At 37.4% G+C, this 24,488-nt stretch overlaps 1 protein-coding gene across 8 annotated transcripts in view; it reads right to left on the reverse strand.

Moving 5' to 3' along the window:
- Positions 1-24,488, reverse strand: part of RIMS1 (regulating synaptic membrane exocytosis 1) — a 268,011-nt gene that overhangs the window by 83,629 nt on the left and 159,894 nt on the right. For 4 of the 8 annotated variants that reach the window (XM_070954585.1, XM_070954557.1, XM_070954578.1 and 1 more), the window contains exons 1-11: positions 23,765-23,810; positions 19,736-19,803; positions 17,669-17,779; positions 13,944-14,043; positions 12,407-12,530; positions 8,798-8,844; positions 6,334-6,446; positions 4,726-4,856; positions 2,845-3,016; positions 2,583-2,739; positions 994-1,065 (exon numbers count right to left, since the gene is read on the reverse strand). In XM_070954585.1, the coding sequence (XP_070810686.1) occupies positions 994-1,065; positions 2,583-2,739; positions 2,845-3,016; positions 4,726-4,856; positions 6,334-6,446; positions 8,798-8,844; positions 12,407-12,530; positions 13,944-14,043; positions 17,669-17,704 (952 nt within the window). In that variant the 5' untranslated portion in view covers positions 17,705-17,779; positions 19,736-19,803; positions 23,765-23,810. Of the gene's footprint in view, positions 1-993; positions 1,066-2,582; positions 2,740-2,844; positions 3,017-4,725; positions 4,857-6,333; positions 6,447-8,797; positions 8,845-12,406; positions 12,531-13,943; positions 14,044-17,668; positions 17,780-19,735; positions 19,804-23,764; positions 23,811-24,488 lie in introns of those variants that run through there. The other 4 variants (XM_070954532.1, XM_070954541.1, XM_070954548.1 and 1 more) reach the window with 3 other exon arrangements.

Raw genomic sequence — 24,488 nt, forward strand, 5'->3', positions numbered from 1 at the left:
TTATTATGACATCCTTCTTGATTTTCAGCTAACAGAGTACTGTATTCTTTAACTTAATTGACACCTCCCAAAAATATGGTAGAATGAACTTATGTGATATACTGTTCTAGACTTGTTGGACAATGTTGTTGTATAATGTGCATTAATACTGTATATACCAGCCAAAATAGCATTGGTAACCATACTAGCTAGTCATTATTTCAAATAGAGAAAAGTAAGAATAACTAAAAAATCTTTCAAACTGTTTATTACAGTTAATTATCTGATTCAAATACCTGGTTGAAATGTCAAGTTATGTGTTGTTTTTTTTACTTTAACATATTTTCCAATTCAGGCTGTGACTGGCTGCAGGAAACCTTCAGCACTTCCTATAATGTTGAACCCTGTATTTCTACAATTTTGATTTTATCTTTTTATAGAAATTGCTTAAATCTTCATTTATGCATATATTTTATGCATATATTTAAGATAAAGAAAACTACTGAATGTTTGTAAGAGTTATAAAATATGTAGCCATGCTTCATGCACTACATACAGCCATGCATTTTCAATATATTCCATGGTGCACCTTTGGGTCTGAAAACAAGAACAAATCAATTGAGATTTTTATTACTTAAGCAACATATTTGAATATATTTTGTATTATCTTTTATTTCAAAAGAGATCCTTGACCCATGAAATGCCTACATTATGTACGAACAGGTTTATTAGTTGTTTACATTGGTATCAATATTAAATATTAACCTTGTAACAAACCATTGCCCCTGATCATTCACTGCAGATGTAGCAGAATGGAAGATTAATTTTAATTCTGGAACAAATAAAGGTTGGTGTAAATTTTAAAATGTGTCACCATGGAACAATACAACTTTCTGGAAAACATGACCTCCCAACTCAAGTTCTTTCAAAAATCTAGAAAATTCAAACGTGGAAGAGGAAAAGGACAGGGAAGTTGAAGCAAAGGATGTAGGACCATGCTCTTCACCCACGCACCTGAAGGAACTACTCCAATACCATCATCAACCTCATTATCTGAGATGTCACTATCACTGATTCGCTGAGATCCTGTGCAACAGTAAGGCAAATAACTGTATACTTGGTTCTTTTGCAAAGGGTTAAAATAAGTGTAAGCAAAACTTATTTGGGGGTGTTAAATAAATGGGATGCATTCAGAACTAAAAAAAAGAGATAATAATAATAACTGTAAAAAAAAAGCTATTGCAAAGTGGCTCAGAATCAGAACACATTTTAATCTCTGGTACTGGCTATAGTTCCAAGCGTATTGTGACAGCACAATGACTCACTGGATTGTAGCATTTATTGTTAACTTGCTCATACAGCACCTGGTGTACCTGATTTCACATTAGTTAATGTCTCTATATCGTATCATATATCAAACATACCTAATACTTCTTTCTCCTATTTTATCCACAACAACAACCTTGTCAGGTGTGTTGGACTGAGAAAGAGTGTTTGGCTCAAAGCAGGGGTGTCAAACTCGATTTCATTGAGGGCCACATCTGGGTTGTGTTTGACCTCAGGGGGACGGAGTGGGCGTGGCCAGGGTAGGCGTGGCCAGCTCGACGTCACTTGTATCGGGACTGCCTGTGGTGGCCCCAGCACTCTGCCAGAGAAAACGGGCTCCCGAGCTCTGTTTTCAGCTGCGACTGCCTCCTGCAACCCTCTGCCAATGAAAACAGAGCTCAGGAGGACCTGTGTGCAGCCCACCCGAGCTCCGTTTTTGCTGGAAGAGACACTGCGGGCCAGTCCTTCGCTGTTTCCAGGGTGGCCCCATGGGCCAGATATAAGCAACCCGTGGGCCAAATTCGGCCCCCAGGCCTTGAGTTTGATACCCCTGGGCCAAAGTCATCCAGCTGGTTTTCATGCTTAAGGTGGGACTACAACTCAGTCTCCTGAGTTTTTCCTTAATCTTTGCACCATAACTGGCTCACCAAAGTTCATAAGTCATATTAAACCAAACCAATTCACATTACGGTTTAGTGCAACATGTGAATCTAATGATCCACACACGCAACTACTGATTGATGTTTTAGTTATTATGGGATCAATGAATATCCATAAATTATAGCTGGGCAACAGTTTCCATTCTCATGTTGTGAGCCTAAACAACCTAATGAAAAAGATTCAGAGGTAACGAAGTCAGACAGCATTGAAAATCACAAGAAAAGCTGCTGAACATAGAAGCAGCAACAAAACACTCCTAGCAGCCATTTCTTGGTTTCTAAAATGAAAGTAGGAAGCATTCCTTTTGCTTTGTTAGATTTCAGAATGATGGCAATATAGCCAAGTCTGGTCTTTGCAAACACAATCATAATAATTACAATCACAATATTATGCATGCCTCTTTAACGATAAATTCCAGTCAGATTAAAGAACTGATTTTCAGCCTTAAAAGATTATTATACTATGAAAATACTGAGACAGTATGAGTTAAATCTTGATGAAGATCTTTGAAACCCATACTTTTTACTAAACATAGTTGCTTAAGTTGTTATAAATGTTTACAGCATAATTACTAGTCAAAAAGCTCTAGCGAAATGAAAGGGGAATTCTGCACCTACTTTGTAATTTTTTGCTGGAATTTTCTCCACTATGGACATGTCTCCTTGGCATGAAAGGTGATGGCTGAGGAAGAGGTAGTGAGGATTCATCATGGGTCTGCAGCTTATACCAGTGTGGATCATCATCTAAAAGCGCAGTCTCCAACTCTATGAGAATCTATGAGAAAGTACAGCAAAATTCATCTTTGTTTAACAATAGGGACAAACGGCTTCAAGATTCTATTCCATGTTTAAAATACAATGATGGTATATTTCCATTTACCTCTCCGAGGAAGTCACTTTCTTCTTCTTGCACTCTTGGCTGATCCCAAACAGTGATTTCTAACATCCGTTCTCTAAAATCCTTACGGTGCACATGCGAATAGAGAAAGGTTTGGTTCCATTTGGGTTCTAAGCTTTTCTTTACTGTTTTTGTCCTTCTTTTACTCTTATCACTGAAACATAAAAAGTCACTGTAAATTATCATCAGAAATCCAGGTATGTATTTCCATCTCAGGTCTTAAGCTTCATGTGAAAATATCTACAGACCCTTGACATCAGGGGTGGGTTCTACTTACCTTTACTACCAGTTCGCAATGGGGCTGCACGTGCGCGCTTCGCTCACACGCTCTTCTGTGCAAGCGCAGAAGCATTTTGATGATGTCAGGGTCAGTGGGCAGAGCCTCCCACTGGAGGCTTTTACTACTGGTTCTATAGAACTGGGGGCAACCCATCACTGCCTCACATCCTGGACATAAATTGTTTCAACTTCTACCGTCAAAACGACGTTATAGAGCACTGTACAACAGAACAACTAGACACAAGGACAGTTTTTTCCTGCATGCCATCACTATGCTAAACAACTAATTCCCACAACACTGTCAAACTATTTACTAAGACTGTATTACTATTATTCTTCTCATCCTTCCTATTACCTATCTCCTTTTCTACTTGTGACTACAACCTTGTTGCTTGTATCTTACAATTTATATTGTTTTATTTAGTTTCCTGGTATGATTTTGATTGCTTATTTAGTATCCTATGACTCTCACTAAGTATTGTATCTTATGATTCATGATTCATGATGAATGTATTTATGATGACTATAATCATGATTTATCACTTATATCTTTTATGTACACGGAGAGCTTATGTACCGAAGACAAATTCCTTGTGTGTCCAATCACACTTGGCCAATAAAGAATTCTATTCTGTTCTATTTTCACAGTCATGAGTCCAGTGTGGTCAATTGCCTCTGTAAAGAGGCGAGGGGAAGACCCCTACTCAGCTGATTAGCTGCTTCAAACTCTATAACCCAGCACCATTGCAGAGCTGAACACTATAAAAGATTGCTGTGATTGGATTCACAACTAAATAAGTGAAATGGCTGACCAAGGGACAGCCAGCATGAAACCATTGTGACAGTTATTATCCACCATAAGTCATTTATTAAATTAAATATTATTAATTAACACATTAAAACACAGGGAAATGTAAACAATTATAAACACATATGTTTATAGTTATAAATATAAACAGCTATATAGGTGACCATATAAAATGAAACAATATAAACGCATAAATAATAAGAAAATCTTAGCCAGACTGTATGCTACTTTTCGGCAGAAAGGTTATAAGTAATACATTGTTCAAGGAAAATAACTGGCGGCTAGTGCTGGCCTTCAGAATATCCTATTGTACAACATTTAGCAGACGTCTGATACAGTAGTATAAAGTAGATGTTGACATTTGATGCTAATAATATTGCACACAACTGGTTTCTGCTTGTGGGAAAAATTTGGGAAGGAAAAAAAATGAACTGACAAAAGTTATGGAATATTCTAGAACAGTGTTTCTCAATTTTGTCAATATTAAGCTGTGTGGATATTCACTTCCAGAATTTTTTGCTTAAAGTTGCCAAGGTTGAGAAACACTGTTCTAGAACAGATGATATGATAAAATAATGCCTCATTCTTTGCACCTGAATAACTTTGGTGCTGTTGTAGAGACAGATTTTGGTTTGCATCAAAGAAAATAAAATTAAAAATTGGCCACTAGCACTTCACCAAGATGAGTAATTTTGGAGTTGCATTGAATTCCACAAATATAGAGCTTAACTGAAATGCTTAATCTGTACAATATGGTCTTTCATTTGAAGTCTTACCTTCTATCTGGAAGGAAGTACATTTTCACATATGGGTTTCTTGGTCGTCCATCTAATCTAGGTGGCAGATCTGTTGCTTGAAGAACATTCACTATTAACTGATGCCCCACTTTATCATACCATAGTTTAACCTAAAATATTAAAAGAGCTCTACATTATCAATAAAATATGTCAATTTGGGTTCATTTTTATCTAAATTGTACTGATAAAGGAAGCAACAATACAGTCATTAAATAATAGAAAACATGCAAGCAATTCTTCTCTGCATTACACCCTGTCCATGATATGCTACATTCAACTAAAAAATCTTGATCTATGGAAATTGATTTGAAAAGAAATCTGGGAAGTAAAAAATGGAGGAAGTTTTTCCATACAAACTATGATTAAACTACAAAGTGCACTAAAATGGGATTTTGTAATCTTAGATTACTTTTATGGGATTAGACAGCTTCATGTAGGATGAATCTATAAATGCATGTGTACATTATCTATATGTGATTTTCACTCCAAAGGTAGGTTCTTGGCATGCAACAACAAGAGAGGATTATTCCTTAGATTTTATATGATGACACCTGAAGGCAGGAATTAATATTGGAATGTGCATGGTATGATGTACCCAGAAGCCCAATCTGTTAAGTCGACTTATACAGTCAGCTATGCCATTTTTTTTTTAAAGTTGAGAATTTACTTCAGTCATTGAAACAGGTAGAAAAACTGTACAGGATGGGTCTGAGTTTTTGGTTTTTTCATTTTTCACATCAGCTGCCATTTTGTATACATCATTCCCACTTCCTGCCCCCAAGGAATTCAATCCTCTATAAAACAGCATACTGCCATTCCCAAAACAACTTCTGGGGAATAAGCTTCTAACAGAGCAATTGAATATCACTCTGTAGCATTATGGGTGTATATGTATGTTTTTGCATGGGTGTGTGTTCACATATCTATAGGTCAAAGGTGGTATTCAGCAGGTTCTGACCAGTTCTGGAGAACCGGGAGCGGAAATTTTGAGTAGTTCGGAGAACAGCAAATACCACCTCTGATTGGCCCCGTCCCATCTTTTCTCTGCCTCCCGAGTCTCAGCTGATTGGGAGGAAATGGGGATTTTGCAGTAACCTTCCCCTGAAGTGGGGAGGGAATGGAGATTTTACAGTATCCTTCCCCTGCCCCGCCCACCAAGCCATGTCCACAGAACAGGTAGTAAAAATATTTAAATCCCACCACTACTATGGATGCAAGTGTGAATAAAAAGTGGGGTTAGTGGCTAGTGAGTGTCTTATATAATTGTAACCACTCTTATAGCAGGACCGACTTTGAACTTCATTTTTAAAAACTCTTTCTCATAACACAGGATTGGTCCAGTTTTATAAGTACATGCCAAAATGTTTTCTGAGGAATAGATTATTATGGAGAAAATCTACCTATAGTTGAAAATGAGTTATGGCACACAAACAATCAGTTGTTTTTAATCCTGTGCTGTAAGCATATACACATGCTTAGTTAAAATGAACAGTAAACTTACATTTATTAAACAATGCAAATATAAATATTGCAAGACGTCTGCAAGCAGACAAAATGTGTTTTCTAGTACCATAATTCTATACTTACTGACAGCTGCCCAGGTAGGACTTGTGGTGCATCTTTTAAAGCTCCAGGGCTAGTAGGGGAAATAACAGAAATTGAAGGCCTTTCCATTTTTTGAGATTCAAATGAGCTAGAACCTGGAAAGAGGAGGAAGAAAATAGAATAATAATAAAGAACTTTGAAAAATATCATCTTAAAAGTGAAGAAGGTATGAGTTAAAAAGAGAATACTGGTCAAAATAATAACAATAAAAACAGAAATAACTGGGCCTTCTTTTTTTTGCCCTATCTGCAAAAGAAATGGTAGAAAGAAAAAAAGAAAGAAAAAAGAGAACAAGAAAAATGAAATGAAATAAAAACTTAAATACTTAGCAATGTCAAAAATATGTTACAGTTTCAACAAAACATTAAGTTTTAAATATCTGTAAACACAATATAACTTTTGAGCAAGGACAGATTTTGAAACTTATCAGTCAAGGAAAAATCAACTGTAGATATCTACATTATCCTCTAGATAATGTAATTCCTCTAAATATTTTGCATTTATTATAGTCTATACATGAGGAGATATATTTGCTAGAAGATGAGGAAAGCCCTGATATACCCTGTTTCCCCCAAAATAAGACATCCCCTGATAATAAGCCCAATCGGGCATAGCAATAAGGCCAAGTGCTTATTTCAGGATTCAAAAAAATATAAGACAGGGTGTTATTTTTGGGGAAACACGGTAGTAGAATTTAAAAGGAAACAACAGAGAAATGATTGCTTTTGCAAAATCTTTTTCTTTTGAAAAAGGTAAGGCGTGATAAGGAGTTTCTTTTTTTAAAAAAGCTTCAGAAAAAAAATGAGTATTTGTTCCGGGAATTATTTCTCAGTTGTACTATAATGGATAATTGTGCCACTAGAGTTGTGAAAGGAAGAAAAGGAAGGGATAAATATTAAAGTTGAGAAATTTTCTCTGTATTCCTTCAAAAATTATGCATTTGTTTTCCTACAAACAATCTGGCTTATAGATAATTGAGTTATGACAGTTCACTTAGCGGCAGTTCAAAGTTACAACATCACCCCCCCCCATTATTTATGACATAGTTCCAAGGTTATGAATGTTGCAGCACCACAGCAGTCATTCACCCTTACAAACAACTGCAGAGGCATTGCAACATTCGTTCTGCCTATTCCCCACCCACCCCCCGCCCGCAGGATCTCCATAGGAACTGGGCCTGTGGAGACTCACTTACTTTGCAAAGATCTAGCGAGATGTGTCCTCTCCAGCCTCTCTGCCGCGGTTTCTTTGCCTGAGTCCCGGCAGGCTCCGGTTGTCTTTGCAAAAAGCTTTTCGCGCGAAGAATGGAGGCTGGGAAAGGCGCGAGCCAAAAGCTTTTTGCAAAGACGACCGGAGCCTGCCAGAATGTAATCACTCGCCCCTGCAGGGTTTGGCTGGCTTTCCTCAAGGCTTTTGGCATGAAGAACAGAGTCCAGGAGTGGCGCACACGCCCCTCCCGGCATCCGTTCTTCTTGCCAAAAGCTTTTTGCAAAATGACCGGAGCCCTGCAGGGACCCAGGCAAAGAAACCGCAGCAGAGAGGTTGGAGAGGACACAGTTTGGTTGACTATTGAGATCTTCAAAAGATAAGTGCCTGTGAAGATCCGGTGGGACAGAATGGGGGGGTATCTCAGTAGGTCGGGGGGGGGGCTTGGGTGGTCAGAAGCATTAGGCTCCCCATTGTTTCCCCATCCTGAGATAAGCATGTGTGCTTAACAACCTGAGCATTCGATTAGTGAATGCATTGGGTAAATCAGGGAGAGATCACATTCAATTAACATGATCCCATTAATGAATTCCTCAGGTTACATATGTAATTGCCAGGCCCTATTACATTTGTAAATCAAGGACTACCTGTATTCAATCAGAATTCTTTCTGTTATGCCTAGAATGGCAGAATTTGGACAACCTCAGTTGACAAAATGGAAAATTAAGCCACGGGATATTATGTCTTCTTTTCTGGGTTTGAAAACCATCATTAGAATATAACTCTAGTTCAGAAAACTCTGATTTATGCAAAGTGAGAAAGGGGAGGGACAAAAAGGCAGTTCTATATTTTAGGCTGGGGAGAAAAAGATCAAAGTGAACAGTTAAAGTCAATTTGTATGATCAATCAGGATATTTTGGTAACTTTTGAGGTTCAAAAGAAAAGCATGTCACAATCTTGTGATATGACTGCTGCTGACCTGCTTGTATCTCTATCATGTGTCAAACATTGCGAATGGTTTCCCTGGCGATATATGCTACAGCTATTTATTGTCCCATGTATTTTAGCATGAATCCTGCAGACTATCCTTTGGTATGAATAAAATATATACAACATCGCTACGTATTAAACTTCACTGACGGTGGAGGGAAGACTGTGCTGGTAAACTAAGTAATACTGAATGACATTTTATGAATCAACATTGTTCAATCTCAGCAGCTGGAATAAAGTTAATACTCACTAGACTCTAGTGGAGGATGAGAAGTTTCAGGAATCCGTGGAATGTCACTGAAATAGACATATATAGAGAAAATTTTGAAATGCCTTGTTGATCCACAGAGCAATGCTATAAAATAATATTTAATCTATATACACAATTATTTACTTAATGTTATTTAATAAAACAGAAGGTTCAGACGTTGAATGTTTATTTAAAAAATGTTTTTTTTTAAAAAAATCCCAGATTTAATGCTTTTGACATATCTCTTCTATGTTACTTTTCTTGAAATGGTTTGCTCAATTCTTAGGAAAGATGGGAATTCATCTCTCTTAAGGAATACGATTTAAAAATGAAACAGCAATTTCAATGTAAATATTTATATTGTGGACTGCCAGACCACAATATTTTTCCACCACACAACAGTAAAAAGTAAATAGGAGAGGAGTGAAACTACAAAATACTAAGTTGAGGGAAAAGGGGGATTTAATTCACTAAAATGTTTATTCACACACCTGAAGGAGTTTGCTGAATTAAACCTACAAAAGAACCTTATAATAACAGAGAGAGAGAGAAACAGAAAAGAAACTTGGAAACAATTAGGCAAACAAACATAATCCCCATTTTTAAACGCATGATGTTACAATATACATGGAAACACACTTAATTTCATTTATATAACTAAGTATGTCATTCTGGATTTTATTCCAGAAATACATATGGTCTTCTAAAATATAAATTTATCAGATTTTTTACCTTTAATCCCAAATGATCCAAGGATCTTTTGTTACATAGGAAGACAGAAAGATCATATCCTGCCTTTAATTTAATTTAAATTCCATTGTTATAGACTTCCACCCTCCATAAATCCTTTTAAAACATTACATTGAGAACAATAGTACCAACACTGAAAGAGCAATATAGTGAATAAAACGGTCTTCCCTCCCAGCATCCATTAATAGCAGCAATTTTAGAATTAAAAGCTCTAGGAGGAAGCTTAGGAAGCTTCTTCCTAAATGACAGAAGAGTGTGTGAGGAATTCCAAAGGGATGGAACCATTATGTTCCATTCTCCTTACTACCTTCTACAGACTTCATTGGGGAGGAGGGAATCAACATCCTAACAGGTTGATAGATTTTTATGAGCTAATACTAAATCAGGGGTCCTCAAACGTATGAAACAGGGGGCCAATTCACGGTCCCTCATACTGTTGGGGGGGGGGGGGGCAGACTGGCTGGGTGGGCGTAGCTAGGTGATCATGTGACTGGGTGGGCATGGCTAGGAGGTCATGTGACTAGGTGGGCATGGCCAATTTAGCAGTCCATTAAACAATGCATACAAATTAAACTTTAATTTGTTTTGCTCCTGGGGGTGTTTTATTTGCTTTTGTTTGCATGTTGCTCTTTTGGCTGACTTTTCTTTTTACTAGATCGTTTTTTCAGTTATTTAGGAGTCTAGTAGTCCACTTCAGGAAACTTAGTTTGCAGCAATTCTTCTCAGCCCCAAAGAGCTTACAATCAACAAATCTCTCTCTCTTTCCATCTCTTTCGCTCTTTCTCTCTCTTTCTCTCTCTCTATCTCTTTCTGTCTCTCTATCTGTCTTTCTCTCTCTCTCTCTCTCTGTCTCTCTCTTATCTTCTGGAGGCAGGGGAGATCAAAAGCGTGTTGTGCGGACGCCCCAGGCCTCTGTGCGCCCCATTTTTGGCCTGCAGAGTGCTACTGAAGGCGGGGGAGGCTAAAAACAGGCCCGTTTTTGGCCTCCCAGGGCATCCACACACCCAGTTTCCCCCCCCCCCCGAAGCATTCTGCAGGCTAAAAATGGGCTAAAATGGGCCATTTTTGGCCTCCTAGGACATCCACACGCTCAGTTTTCCCCTCCCCTGCCTTCAGAAGCATTCTGCAGGCCAAAAACTGGCTAAAACAGGCCCATTTTTGCCTCCTAGGGCATCCGTGTGCCCCGTTTTTCACCTCTCCCACCTCCAGTAGCCCTCTGCAGGCCAAAAATATTGGCCTTACGTTCCAGTTTCAGCCTGTGGGGTTCGCGAAGGTAAGTCTTGCGTTTGGACGAAGGGTGGGCGGTAGTCGATAGGTGGGGCAATGTGGGCAGTGCAGACTTGTGGACCTGTGTGGGCCGCATTAATGGCTTTGGCGGGCCATATGTGGCCTGCGAGCCATAGTTTGAGGACCCCTGTCCTAAATGTATTCAGCCATAATCTAGTAAGGGCTATACAGATGATAACCAGCTGGTTATTATCTGTAGCCAATGTTGTGTAGGCAACACCGATGGTATATGATTATGGTGGCCCTCACCCATTGATAAGAGGGCTGCTGGGTTTTGCTGCAGCTTCCTGATAGTTTTCAAGAGCAGCCCTCATCATAGCACATTGCAGTATTCTACCCTAGAGGAGATGAGGGCATATTGCAGTTAACAATTCAGATAGATGCATGATGGTGTGCTTCATAACATAACATTCATCCTTTCCCAGCTGATTTAGCACACTGGGAGAGGGAAGGTGAAAATGAAGTGGTAATTAATAGAAAATAGACTGGATCCAAACTTGTTAACGTTTACCATAGATCCATTAAAATAAATGGCTCTTAAATTAGCTGTAAATCTGAGGAAGCCATATAGTTGGAGATGTCTAACTGGTGATGAGATCTGGGTCCAAATATATAAATCATGACATATATTAGTAAGAACATTTTCTCCTTATAGTTAACATTATAGCGGGACCTTTCCAGATTTGCTGCCAAGGACTTTTGTCTTGCAAATCCAACTACAAAAATGCTAAGGTTGCCCCTTCGTTCTTTTTACTTTACATTTTTAATAAGCCAATGGGTATCTTATTGTAATTGTTGTGACCCCGACTCCGAGCCTGTCCTAACAGAGGAAGAAGACTCAGAAGGTGATGGGGAGGAACTGATAAGGACTCCAGGACCCTTCTCTCTGGCAATGCCTCAGGTTCCATCCGAAGGCCAAGAGGAACAGCCTGGGATATGCCAGGAGGAAAGCATATCGGAACAACAACAGATAGGGAGCGAGGATGATGAATCCTGGCTTGATCCCAGGCAGCATCGGAGGGAGAAGCGTGTGCAGCAATGAAAGAGGCGTGGGAGGGCCAGAGATTGAGCTGAGTCACTGAGCCACACCCCACAAGGAATAAAAGTGGGTGTGATTGCTCTTCAGGCTTTGAACGGTCAAAGTTAAAAACCTGAGAGTCACATCGCATTACCTGAAATCTGGCTTGTGCATATTTGGATCGACCTTGGCTAACTCTTCCTTCATGGATTACTTTTTGCTACTGAACCGGACTGAGGATAAACTCTCTCTTGCTTACTGTGAGTGAAAACTGACTTGGCAGGCATTTCGCAGTTTACTGCCAAAACTCTTATCTGCAAGGGTTTCTAGTCTGATTGCTTAATAAAATCTTGGCAGGCGTGCCTGGTTGTGTGTTTGCCTGTGTGGGGAAGGGGGACAGAACAGTAATATTATAAGCTTTTAGATGCACATGCCTGCATTTATGAGAAAGGGAAGAGGGGAGAGGGAGAGAGGGTGGGAGAGAGGAAGAGAGGTTGGGATAGAGAAAGAGAGACAGGGGTAGGCTAAGAAAGAAATTGCAAAGCAAACTTTACCCAATAGGCCTTGAAACAATAATTTCAACTTGAGGTTCTGATTTGGATTCTAAAATAATATTGTAAACTTCTTCATTTGTAGCTCCAGGAAGTGGTTTACCATTCCACTCTAGAACTTCATCACCTGGAATTTAAAAACAAAGGGTATATTCTTTTGTATGATTTCACTCACAGAGATACATACATAGACAAATATAAATTGCTACGGTAGCTTCTTTTCTAGGCCATATCTGTGGGTGTATATTCAGAGATAATAAACTTTGCAAATAAAAAAAAATCACTCTTCTTCAACATTCTTTTGACATCAAAACACTGAGCTACCACCAAAATTGAAATGGCTTGGCAGAAGGATGTCAGGAAGCCTAACTAGGCCATTACCTGGTTCTGCTATCACATATCACAACATGCAATGGGGTCAGTATAGCTAGTTAGAAGACAGCATGTGCTATTAAAGAGGAAGAACTTGCTACCATTCTTCCTCTCTCAGTACTAGTACCAGGACTTCTTAATCAGTATATTCGGTCAGTTAGTCTGTCTGTCTGTCTATCGTTGATAGAACACATTGTAAGCTGCCCAGAGTCACTTCAACAGTGAGAGGGGCAGCATATAAATTTATTAAATAAATAAATTCTAGCCAGCCATGAGCAGAAGATTAGCCAGGCAGCATGAGACAGATTAAAATCTATTTAAAAGGTCAGCTGAAAATTGAAACTCTTCAAGTGATTTTAATATTTAATTTTCTCAGGAGGTCTCAGATTTTCTTCCTGTCAGGCTATGAGCAGCTCAGCCATTTTGACATTAGTGTGCAATGCAGCATACTTCCACTGTAACACAGTTGGTTGATTTTTTATTATCTCAAGGCAAAACCTGATGGTTTCCTTCCTTCAGTCCAACAAATGTTTTTGCAGAGCTCTTGGACTTGCAAATGCTTCCCATTATTCTTTATAACAAGTCTCTGGTGCAGAGAAGGTCATTTCCTTCTTTCTGACAAGTTTTTTTTTCTGTTTTAAAAAGAATAGTAAGATCTGATATTTCCATAGTTTTGGTTTGCAGAAAGATACCCTTTGTTCATTAGCAGATATATATATAGCCAATATTACAAAGAGCCTCATGCATGTTTTTTTCATATGAATTTTATAGAAATTAGAATTAGAATTAAGGTTTTGTTTTGTTCACATAAACTGGAGTATTATCAATATTTAAATTATACGGATTTTTTTTCAGTTCTTTATACCTTTCTGTCAGATATAACTAATATACTCTTAGAGACATAGCAACTTTATATATTATAAAAATAGCTTTAGCATATCCAAATCTTTACTTTGTGTACAGAGTATTTCCAAGAGTCCATGCAATAAACATATATTTTAACCAATATAACTAGGGTCAGCTGAAAAGATAACCTTTACCTTGCCCCCGTTAGATTGAAATATTTACAGAAGGAACTGTACACTGAAACTGCAAATATAATACATAACAGTAGCATTATATAGATTTGGAGAATATTAAGACAAAATCATTCCCATAACTGAGATACCTGCTCTTAGATGTCCCACCACATCAGCCAAGCTACCTTTCTTTACTTTGGTAATGAAGGCACCAAGTCGTCCTAAATCGGTCATTTTTCCTCCTACAACCTGAAAATAAATATGCCACCTTTCAGAATATCAAACTGCATTTTAACTAAAATAATGGGAATCTATATTCAGTTCAATGCCTTTTAACTATATAACCACAAAAACCTTGCCTCTTTCAGAGGAAAATAATTGCTTGTGCAAAGTGGATACTTCATATGATTTTTAAGAGATCCATATTCATGTGACTATTTAAACTTGCAAAAAATATCAGTGAGAACCCTTACTGTTGCATAACTGAAAGGCACATCTTCTTGCAGAAATGGAACTTACCTGTTTTACTTCAATTTGTCAATCCAGGAAAATGGTTTGTTTGTTGCAAACATTTAATTACCAAAACAGGTAGTTTCTTTTGGTTTTTAACCTTATGTTTACTGGCCAGAGTTGCAGCTGATAAGCTGGGCAACCATCAAAATCATGGGTGTCAAACTCGATCATGTGATGTATCGTGACGTATCATGATGTTTTTTGCCTCTGCGGAGCCAGGGTGGTTGTGGCTTGCGCAAGATGCATCCGGCTCGCGGGCCACCAGTTTGACACCCGTGATCTAAATCAATCAATAGAAAGCATCTTCACAGTAGTGGCGTTTCCTGGCTTTTTATGTACGGCAGTTGTCTGACCTATCTTACTTAAAGTTGTATGTGTGCCTGTTTCTGATTGGCCTACCTGCTTGATTTGGCTGCACTGTTTCATCTTAAGAGTGTTTTTTTTTCCTATTGTTTTGGTTCTCACTAGTTCTCACTGATATGCATATTGATTGCTGGATATGTGATAGGGAGGGAAGAAGAATATGCTTTGGGCCTTTGCTTTCTTTTTTAAATAGTTGTATACTAGGTTTGTCTCTCTGTGTCTGCTATTGGTTGATGTATGAAAACACCAAACTATTATGAATTATCTTGCATTCTTTGATTTGGCTTGATCTAAAATACTTAACAGTTTTCGAACTGAATTTATGGTTCAATTTGTCTATGTGTCAGGAAATTAAAGAATTTATATCATGTCTTCTGGCTGGTTCCTGGTGTTCACAAATGCATTCTGCTAATCTTCTGATAGTGACTGTCACAATCTTTACATCAGTAGTGGGTTGCTCCCGGTTGTGTCCAGTTCTTTAGAACCGGTAGTAAAAGCGGCAGGAAGCTCCACCCACCCACCCGGATGTCATAATTGACGATCTGTGCATGCTCACGTTGTGAACCAGTAGTAAAGGTAAGTAGAACCCACCCCTGGGTTACATGGTATGTTGTAATCAATTCCTGCTCTGCCTTTTGTAGTTATTGGATTTAGGAATTGCTTAAGAGAGATTGCAGAGATTGCTGCTGTGGTGTTTGCATACAGTATCTTCTAATTTGTTTATGTATCTATCAAATTGAAAGTAAGTGGTGTGGCAAAGGTCTGTCAGTTCCATGATTCTAGCCTTTTCCAGTTTTGTACTCTTGACTAGGTTTGATGCTGTAAAGCAGGGGTGTCAAACTCAAGGCCTGGGGGGTGGATCCGGCCCATGGGGTGCTTAGATCTGGCCCACAGGACTGCCTCGGAAACAGCAAAGGACCAGCCCGCAGTGCCTCTGCCAGCGAAAATGGGCTGGCAAGATCCATTTTGGGCTGTGATGGCCTCCTGAAACCCTCTGCCAGCAAAAATGGAGCTTGGGGCCCTCCCGACCTCCATTTTTGCTTGCAGAGAGTTGCAGAAAGCCATTGCAGCCAAAAATGGAACTCACCAGCCCGTTTTCACTGGCAGAGTGCTTAAGCCACCACAGGCACTCCAAACATGAGTGACGTCGAGCTAGCCATGCCCACCCCAGCCACGCCTACTCCAGCCCCTGAGGTCAAACACAACCCTGATGCGGCCCTCAATGAAATTGAGTTTGACACCCATGCTTTAAAGCTTCAGTGGATATTCTGCCAGTGTTGGATGTATGGAGGTAAGAATGTTGTGATATCAAATTAGACTGGGATTTCATCTTTCACAATTGTTAAGCCTTTAATTTTCTCAGGGCATTAAAGCTGCATGTTCTATGAGCTATCAAGTTTTTTGGTGAGTTCTCGTTAGGTTGTATGTTGGGGTCCCTGGTAGGAACACAACTAAATGGAGCAGTATGTTTGCAAGAAATAAAACTAAGCTCAGTGAACATTACAATCCCAAATTTAACCATTACAACATTCTTCACTATTGAGTTCCATTGCTTTTCAGGGACGAAATTTAAGGAAAAACAGCAACAGAAAGCTTGACATAAGTTCCCTAAAGTTTTTAACTTGCAGTATGGTTGACTCCAAAGGTAAAATATCACCTATATTGATATATTCTTTTTTCAGAATGACAGTCATGGTACAGAATAATGCTAATTATTATTCATGCTTCCTATCATTCTTTGTAGGACCTAAAGGACATTATTTAACGACTGGTACAGAAATCTAGCCCGTTCTATCAGCTCTTCTTAGAGGCAAAGTTCAAACTACTTGGCTGAGGATCTTTTTTTTTAATTATTATTATTAAAGAGTTTTACAAGACAAAAAACATTTTTACAAGAAAAACATAAACTGTTTGCCATCTTTCCATATATGGATTGTACAATCACATTTACAAATTAACAACCTCTTTAAAAAAAACAGTTACGTAAACTCCAAGAACCTCTCCTGATTCTTTACACATGTTTTCCCTTCCCTCCTCCCCCCTCCTCCCCCCCCCCGGACTTCCCAGAGCAAATACAGGATATAGCATCTAACAAACATATAGAAAGAAAAAAAAAACTTTAACTCCCCTTTCATATCTAAATATAACTATTTAAACAAATTATTATTTGAAAGTAATCGATCCAACTTCTTTCATATCCGTTCTTCAATAATAAGAGAGTCTTCTTTCTTCCAGCATTACACAATCAAAACCCAGATACAATTAACCATCACATCTCCAACCCTTGCATATTTGGCTGAGGATCTTGAAAGGCAGCAAAGATAAACCACTGGTTCTTGACTCAGCCCATGAACAATCCGAAGCATGGAGCATTCAATGTGATTGGCTATTAAAAATGCAAGATATACCCTTAGAAGGGTATATGTAGTATTCCTCCTACATGACAAGGGATCTGGAATTTAGTTATACATATATGTATATACTTCTAAAAACTAGGAATTCATGGAGGGAAAAAAAATTCCTGACTGGTTACTGACCTAACTGTAGGCTATCTCTGAACTATAAATAAATTTGTACCTACCCCAAGTACTCTGAAGAGGCAGAACTCTAGAAAAGATCACATTTTTGTATCAGTGTCAACTTAATATTTAACCCAAATGCTAACCAATTAACAAACGTACAGTTCAATTCAAATCCAATTGCATGGAATTGAACAATGCACTATACAATAACGTAACCTCACTGTTTGGGTCATACAATACCTAGAGCCACACACTGGCAAAATACAATTTAGCCATGCATATGGTGTGAACTCAACTTTAAAAATTAATAAATTTGAGTTTAACTTCTGCTTTTTCTTTTTAATCTCAAGGTGGTACTTGAATGATAGACTACTTTAAAACCTTGCTTTAAAAAAGTCTCAATTTCAACCAAGAGTCAGTCTTCTTACCAAAGATTAACGGAAATAAGTTTACAGTATAGTTTCTAAGGCACTTACTTTGAGTCCCAGTAATGCACCTGACTCTTTTGGCATAGTTGTTCTTTTATTGAGAATAACACGACCAATTAGCCGATCTCCCTCTTTAGATGGTTGCCAAGTTACAGGATGCTATTACATACAAATAGAGGAAAAGAAATGAATTGAGAAATTGTTTTTGTGGTAAAGACTTTGGGTCTCTACTTTTATAGTAATCACCTATTTTTATTACTTGTACTCATTATTTAACTGGATTGTTATCTCCAGAATTAAAAGAAACTGCATTATGTTTAACAACCGAAAAATGAAAATCATATTTAACAACTTGCAACCTAATAAGTATATTTCAGCTCACAAAAGACATCTTTAACAAGACAAATTCCAGAGATCCCTATTACAGCAAAGTGTACAGCATATATGCACACAAATACACACACTTGAGTGAAACCCAATTCCTTTCATTTTTAGTAAGGAAATTTATGGGAGACAACAACATTCCATCGTCAACCAGATTAAGTAGCAGGGAAGGAATTTATTTAATGCTTTGTTCATTGAATCTCTACATGACTCAGAAAGAAATGGATCTAAATTCATTTCAGAATTGTGGAGTGTAAATCTTCTAGAATTAAAAAAAAAAATCTACACTCAGACTGGTAGGTGCAGTAAATAACCAGAGAGCACTGTTACATTTAATTTGCAGGAACTCAAAGTCTTGTTTGATTCTTTTCATAGTAATTTTTCCTGAGGCTCAATCTTTAGATGAGCCTACCGACAGTCCTTTTTCCTCTGAACCTGCATTCTCTTGTCACTGTTTGTTTTCTAATTATGAAAATACGGCCTTATAAAGATCCTTTGGTTGCCAATTTGCAGTATGTTTTGTGGATTACAACATAACTCAGAAAGTTTAGACCTCTGCAAATTATCAGTTACTGAGTTTAAATTTCTGTCAAATTTTGCCAGTTAAATAAAAAGTGAAGATTTTTTTTTCTCCCAAGTTTGCCTTTAAATCCATGTCTGGAGAGTAGAAAGAAGGCAGTGGCAAAACACTTCCATTAGAGGCCAAATCTGCTGTATCACCGGGACTGTTCTAGTAACATAAGAGCAGGCTCAGATGGAAGTGAAATTTACAAAACTAAACAATGGAATTATGAAGAAACAAAGCTCAATCCTATCACCCATCCATCTATCCATCCATCTATCTGTCTATCGTCTGTCTGTCTGTCTGTCTGTCTGTCTGTCTGTCTGTCTGTCTGTCTACCTACCTAATGGAAAATTGGATACAAAATAGTACATAATTTGGATCTGAATTTGGCTTGGAGACATATATATGGGACACACCTTTATGATGTTTACCCCAATATACAACTTGACTTACAACAGCTCTCATTTAATGTCCATTCAAAGTTACAATGGCACTGAAAAAAAGTGACTTATGACCATTTTTCAGACTTGTGACTATTGCAGCATCCCCATGGTCAAATGATTTACATTTGGATGCTTGAAAACTTATGATTGTAGTGTCCCAAGAGTCATGCAATCCCGTCTTGCGACCTTCTGACAAACAAAGTCAATGAGGAAACCAGATTCACTTAACATCCTTGTTACTAATTTAAGAACTGATTCACCTAACAAATGTTACAAGGAAAGTCATAAAATGGGGCAAAACTCACTTAACAAATTTCTCACTTAGCAACATAAATGTTGGGCTCAATTGTGGTTGTAAGTTGAGGACCACCTGTATTTCATTCTGCTTTTGTACATATGTTTACTACACAGCAATGGACCCTTTGCTGCAATCAATAGCAGCATCCTATAAACTTCTGCTTACAGTTCTTACTCCGGAGTAAGGGGGATTCTTCAAGCGGAACTGGAATCAGTTCCACTATTATGAACTTCCCTTGAAGACTTCTATAAACAGAATACATTACTCCATGAATGGAAAACACCCTAAGATCCAATATTTATAAATATTTCTTATATGGGTTATACTGAGAACAATGGAAATTAAAATGGCTATGAAACAATATTATTCTTTAATTTAAACCAACAAAACAATGGGGTAGGGAGGGAGGGAGGGAGATTTCTTACCGAGCTAATAGGGGATGTATCTTTAGTGTGCCATGTGGCAGGATCCAACCAGTAATAATCCAAGTCACCTGAAAGAGTTATAAACAGAAAGAAATATATATTCTCTCATATTAAGAAAATTATATGAATGAATGAATTACATCTGCGTCCAGAAATATAATGTAAAATATTTTTAAGAAAAGCATTAAGTATATAGTGAACCTTTTATATACAGACCAATGTACTGTAAAGTGCATGGTATGAAAATACCAGGAACTTTACATTACATGCAAGCTATTTGAATTGTACAGCCCAAATTTTGAAATCTATATGAATGCACTAATATTTTATAAGGCCCACTAAATACATGTACTGCAAATATATAGAGAGTTGGATCTAGGGTAAAGTTAGTTCTACATAGTTTATTTTAAACTTATAGAAAACTAAGCCATGATTAATTATCCCATTGATTTAAATACAATTTGAACAGAATTAATTCCCATAGAAAATCCTGTAATTATTTGCTCAAAAATACTTTTTACTGGTTCTTACTTCAAGGACATTTAATTCTAAAATTAAAGGTATAAATCAGGATCTTGAATCTAGATTAAGATTTGAATAATTATTATAAAAGAAAACATAATACATTTTTATCCCACAATAATTGTTCATATGGCTTTCAAATTCCTAATGATAACTGAAGAACATCTAACAGAAATGACAATAAGTAATTAGTATTTAATATGTATTACTAAGTAATGAAAAGAGACTAACAAAACTGTGTGTGACATGTATTGAATTATTTAATTGAATAGATATTAGACTATGAATTAGATCAGATGATACATAGTTGTAAAAAGCAGAAAGAAAAAAAATGAATTATGATGACGACTAGAGTATTAAGGATCTGTCAGTGTATTAAGCAATAAAAATAAATAAATGAACTGCTACAGTCAACGGAGTCTCTTAAGAATAGAAATTCAATACAGAAGATTCTGCTAAATCCAGAAAGTCCTTTTTGTTTTTTTAAAAAGTGGTTGCAATTGTATATACATTTATCTGGGGGTGGTTCCATTTAAATAAGTAGAAAAGTACTCTTCTTTTAGCTTGAGGAATTTCATGATTGTGTGATGCTTTGTTCTAATTATATCTTAGAGGTTTTTAATGTTTTGCCGTATTATATATTGCTCAATTGCTAAATAAATTAATAGTTCTGTGCAGGTACTTATAGGTATGCACTATTACTGTTAATTAAATATGACAGATGTTTTGCACTGGTTTTTCAGTAGTTAATTAATATAGGCTGTGCAATCTTCATATTACTATGAATGCCAGCAGGCATGAGGAACTCAGAGTGGGATGGAACTCATCAAATGGCTCATTTGACTGTGTGTTGTTACTGGGGTGGAAGTATTGTTTTTTATTTTTATTTTTTCTATTCTTGTGTTTTAATTGCTTATAGGCCTCCTAGAGTTGCTATGAGCAAGTAGCGGCTATATAAATTTTATAAATAAATAAATACAATGTTTTGGACTTATTATATAATAAAAGCCACTATCCTTTAATACTATCCCCATCTATAATATGTTACAATAGTCACAATAATATAAAAGAACTTTATAGGGCTGAAATACAGAATATATAGTTCACCATTTTTCATACATCATTTGTTGTGTCTACGGAGATGCCAAGTGGAGCAAGGAATGTGCCGATGCAGACACGTTCTGACTGGTTGGTCCATAACTCCCTCCAGGCGGGAAATTGAAACGCGCCTATTGGCTAGGGTGTTTTTACAGCTCAGTATATAAGAGCTGTCAACTTGTTTGCGTGTTGCTGTTGTTCTGTTCTGGGTTGCATCGTTAAGGTTAGAAGTAATAAACGGTTAACTATTAGCAATCCGTTTCGCCTCATTAATTCCAACCCACAGTCAGTATTTAAGATCATTATTATCGCTGCTGCTGCTCTTTATTTAAATATGCAATACACTGCAAGTGTACAATAAGTAAATAGTGATTTAAGAACTAGATTGGACTTTAGAAAGGTAATGTATGAGGCTTTGTGGAGTCCCAGTGAGGCTTTGGGGAGGCCGAATGAGGTTTTGGGGTGGCCAGGTCAAGCTTTGGGGAGGCTGAATAATATGCTTTTGAGTGGCCTTCTAGAAGTCTTACAATTGCCTCAACCAACCAGCATATCTTGTCAGCAGTGGGACGAAGAAGAGGGCAAAGGTCACCTCGGATGGTGAGAGGTGACAAAGTTAGGCAATGTCAATGAAGTACAGGATGGCCAAAAGGACAGACATGGGAGAGGAGGCAGGTCTGATACATAGGCATGATTCATTGCAATGTGAGAAAGAGAAAGGTTATTTCAAAACTACATGTTGATCATAAATTTATCCTTAACAATCTCCTGCAAATTATGGTAAGCTACAAGAGACTAAAACAGTGCACGCAGGGAGGATACAACCCTTCTTTAAAATTAGTCCCAGATGAAAAACTGTTTTGTCAAATAAAAATGCACACAGAAAACTGTAACCCAAAGGCAATGGGAAGAAGAAAAAAACCCTGACTTTGACAAGTTAACTTTCAATTTTCCAAATAACTCTTGGGTCCATTTCTTTCCATTCACATCATTTAAAAGCACACACAAATCAGTCAGGCAGCCCCTTGAAAGTTTTAGATGGAGAGGTGTGGCTGACTCTGCAGAATCTTTATCTAGTTTGTTTTCCTTTTTGAATATGTAAGAGCAAGAGTTATCATGCAGCGAACATGCTAACTCTTGACATTTTAAGGTGAATCAGTGTTGACGTCCAACTAGCTAGCTAATATTAACTAACTAGAAGGGGGAGGCCTTACCAATTTCCTCTTTGGTCTCCTGAGCACTGCTTCCTGGCAGTTGCATCAAGGGACCATGAGCAACATCACACAAGCATCTATTAGTAAAACCAGATTCAGTTTATCAGAAACAACAACAACAATCAAAGTGCACAAATAACAATACAGAACACCAGATTGGATAATGTCTTCAGATACACTGTAAGTGAATAAGATATTTCTTTTATCTGTTCAGTCCGCATTAAACTTCTAGTATAGGGTTCTTAATGCCTTTTGCTACTGACATTTTATAAAATATTTGGTTCAGACCTTAATCTAAGAGACGTTCTCCTTGTCTTGGTCTGACATGAAAGTCTCCTACTTGCCACAAAAGTGTGTGCTATATGCTTTTAAAGTTTTGATTTAAACAGGAAAGAAAATCACAAATAACCTTCTGCAACTAAATGAAATTTACAGATAATTTTCTGTAAATATTAAAGCTCAAACCTGTCAAATCTCCCAAGGCACCTGAATTTCTGTCCTTTAAGGACAGACATTTGTCCAAATAAGATGCACATAATTAATATTTTAAAAATAATATCTAAATAACTGACCACTGTTATATGATTAATTTCTCAATCCTCATCTTTTTATTTTCTATGTTATTCTTCATATGGCAATATTATTACTTCACCATTTTTACTATGCTAACCAAAGTGGGTTTGACTAGGATAAGCTCCCCACCCCTATCTTTATGATTTTAAACTATTACATGTGGGCCAACTAACAAATATATTAATACCTCCACAAAGCATATACAAAATAGAAACATGATCAATTGAACATGCTGCATAAAAAGATTTTGCAAAAGTATATGGCATTAGAATATGCAGACTGCAGACTCATATTTGAATGAAAGCTATGAAATTTACTAATCACAATGAGTCAAGAAAATCTGGATACATGAACTCTCTTTTGTCTAAACAGAACTATTAAAAATAATATCTGAATTATTTTATATCCCTGGCCATAAAAACTTCTGAAATTTCTAATTTCATTAACATGCAAAATCATATATCTACATAATCAACATTTATATGGATCTAGAATTGCATTTATAGGCAGGTTATTTTTATAATTCTGTACACAAGACCATTCTTTTCCAAAACTCAAAGTTATTGACAATAATATTTTACAGATATCCCCACAGTCTTTCAATACGAGAGGATCACCTGATTACCTGTCCCTGAATGCAAGGAATGGAGAAGAAACTGAAGGAAACCAGCAAACAGCAGCATCAGCTCACAGTGCCTTAATAAGCAGAACCAGCTCTGAGCAGGTTGCTGAATTCCAGCTTCAGACTGTAGCAAAACCATAATCACAAGGGTGCGGGGAAACACCCAAAACCAAATCAGTACAAAGTGAATTTATAAAGGAGTCCTTGTTTCCTGTAGTTCTTGTCTCCTGAGCCTGTGCCAAAGGATTCTGCAATGTCAAACATTCTACAAGACTAACATCAATTAGGGCCATCGGAGCACCTGCCATAAATACAAATCTCTGCAGTGTAGAGTGAGCACTGATTACTGCAATAATCCATACGCAGTCCACGCAGTGCTAAAAAGAGGCTCGCTGCCTATGGAGCATCTTTAATCATTTTCAGAGGCTTCCATTAAGGATCTCACAAAGCAATATGTTTGCTTCACTGCAGAAACTGGAAAATGCTTTATCTGCTTGGGGTCTGAACACAGGCAGTATAATGCAAAAGATCTTACCCCACCTTACCAACGCTGAAACCAGTTTCTTTTTTCCCTATTAAGTTCAGTTGGACTGAAATTAACACCGTCCAAATATCAAATAAAATTTACAGGCATTCATTCAGTTACCATTGTGTTTTCTGAACTGCATCAAGAAGATCTGCTGTCTCTGTGAAATTCTCTTTGGGACTGTCAGTTCAGAAAAGCTAA

The sequence above is a fragment of the Pituophis catenifer genome, unplaced genomic scaffold, assembly GCF_029215685.1.
Source record: "Pituophis catenifer annectens isolate HBS135680 unplaced genomic scaffold, rPitCat1.0.hap2 SCAF_1, whole genome shotgun sequence".
Taxonomy (NCBI): Eukaryota; Metazoa; Chordata; class Lepidosauria; order Squamata; family Colubridae; genus Pituophis; species Pituophis catenifer.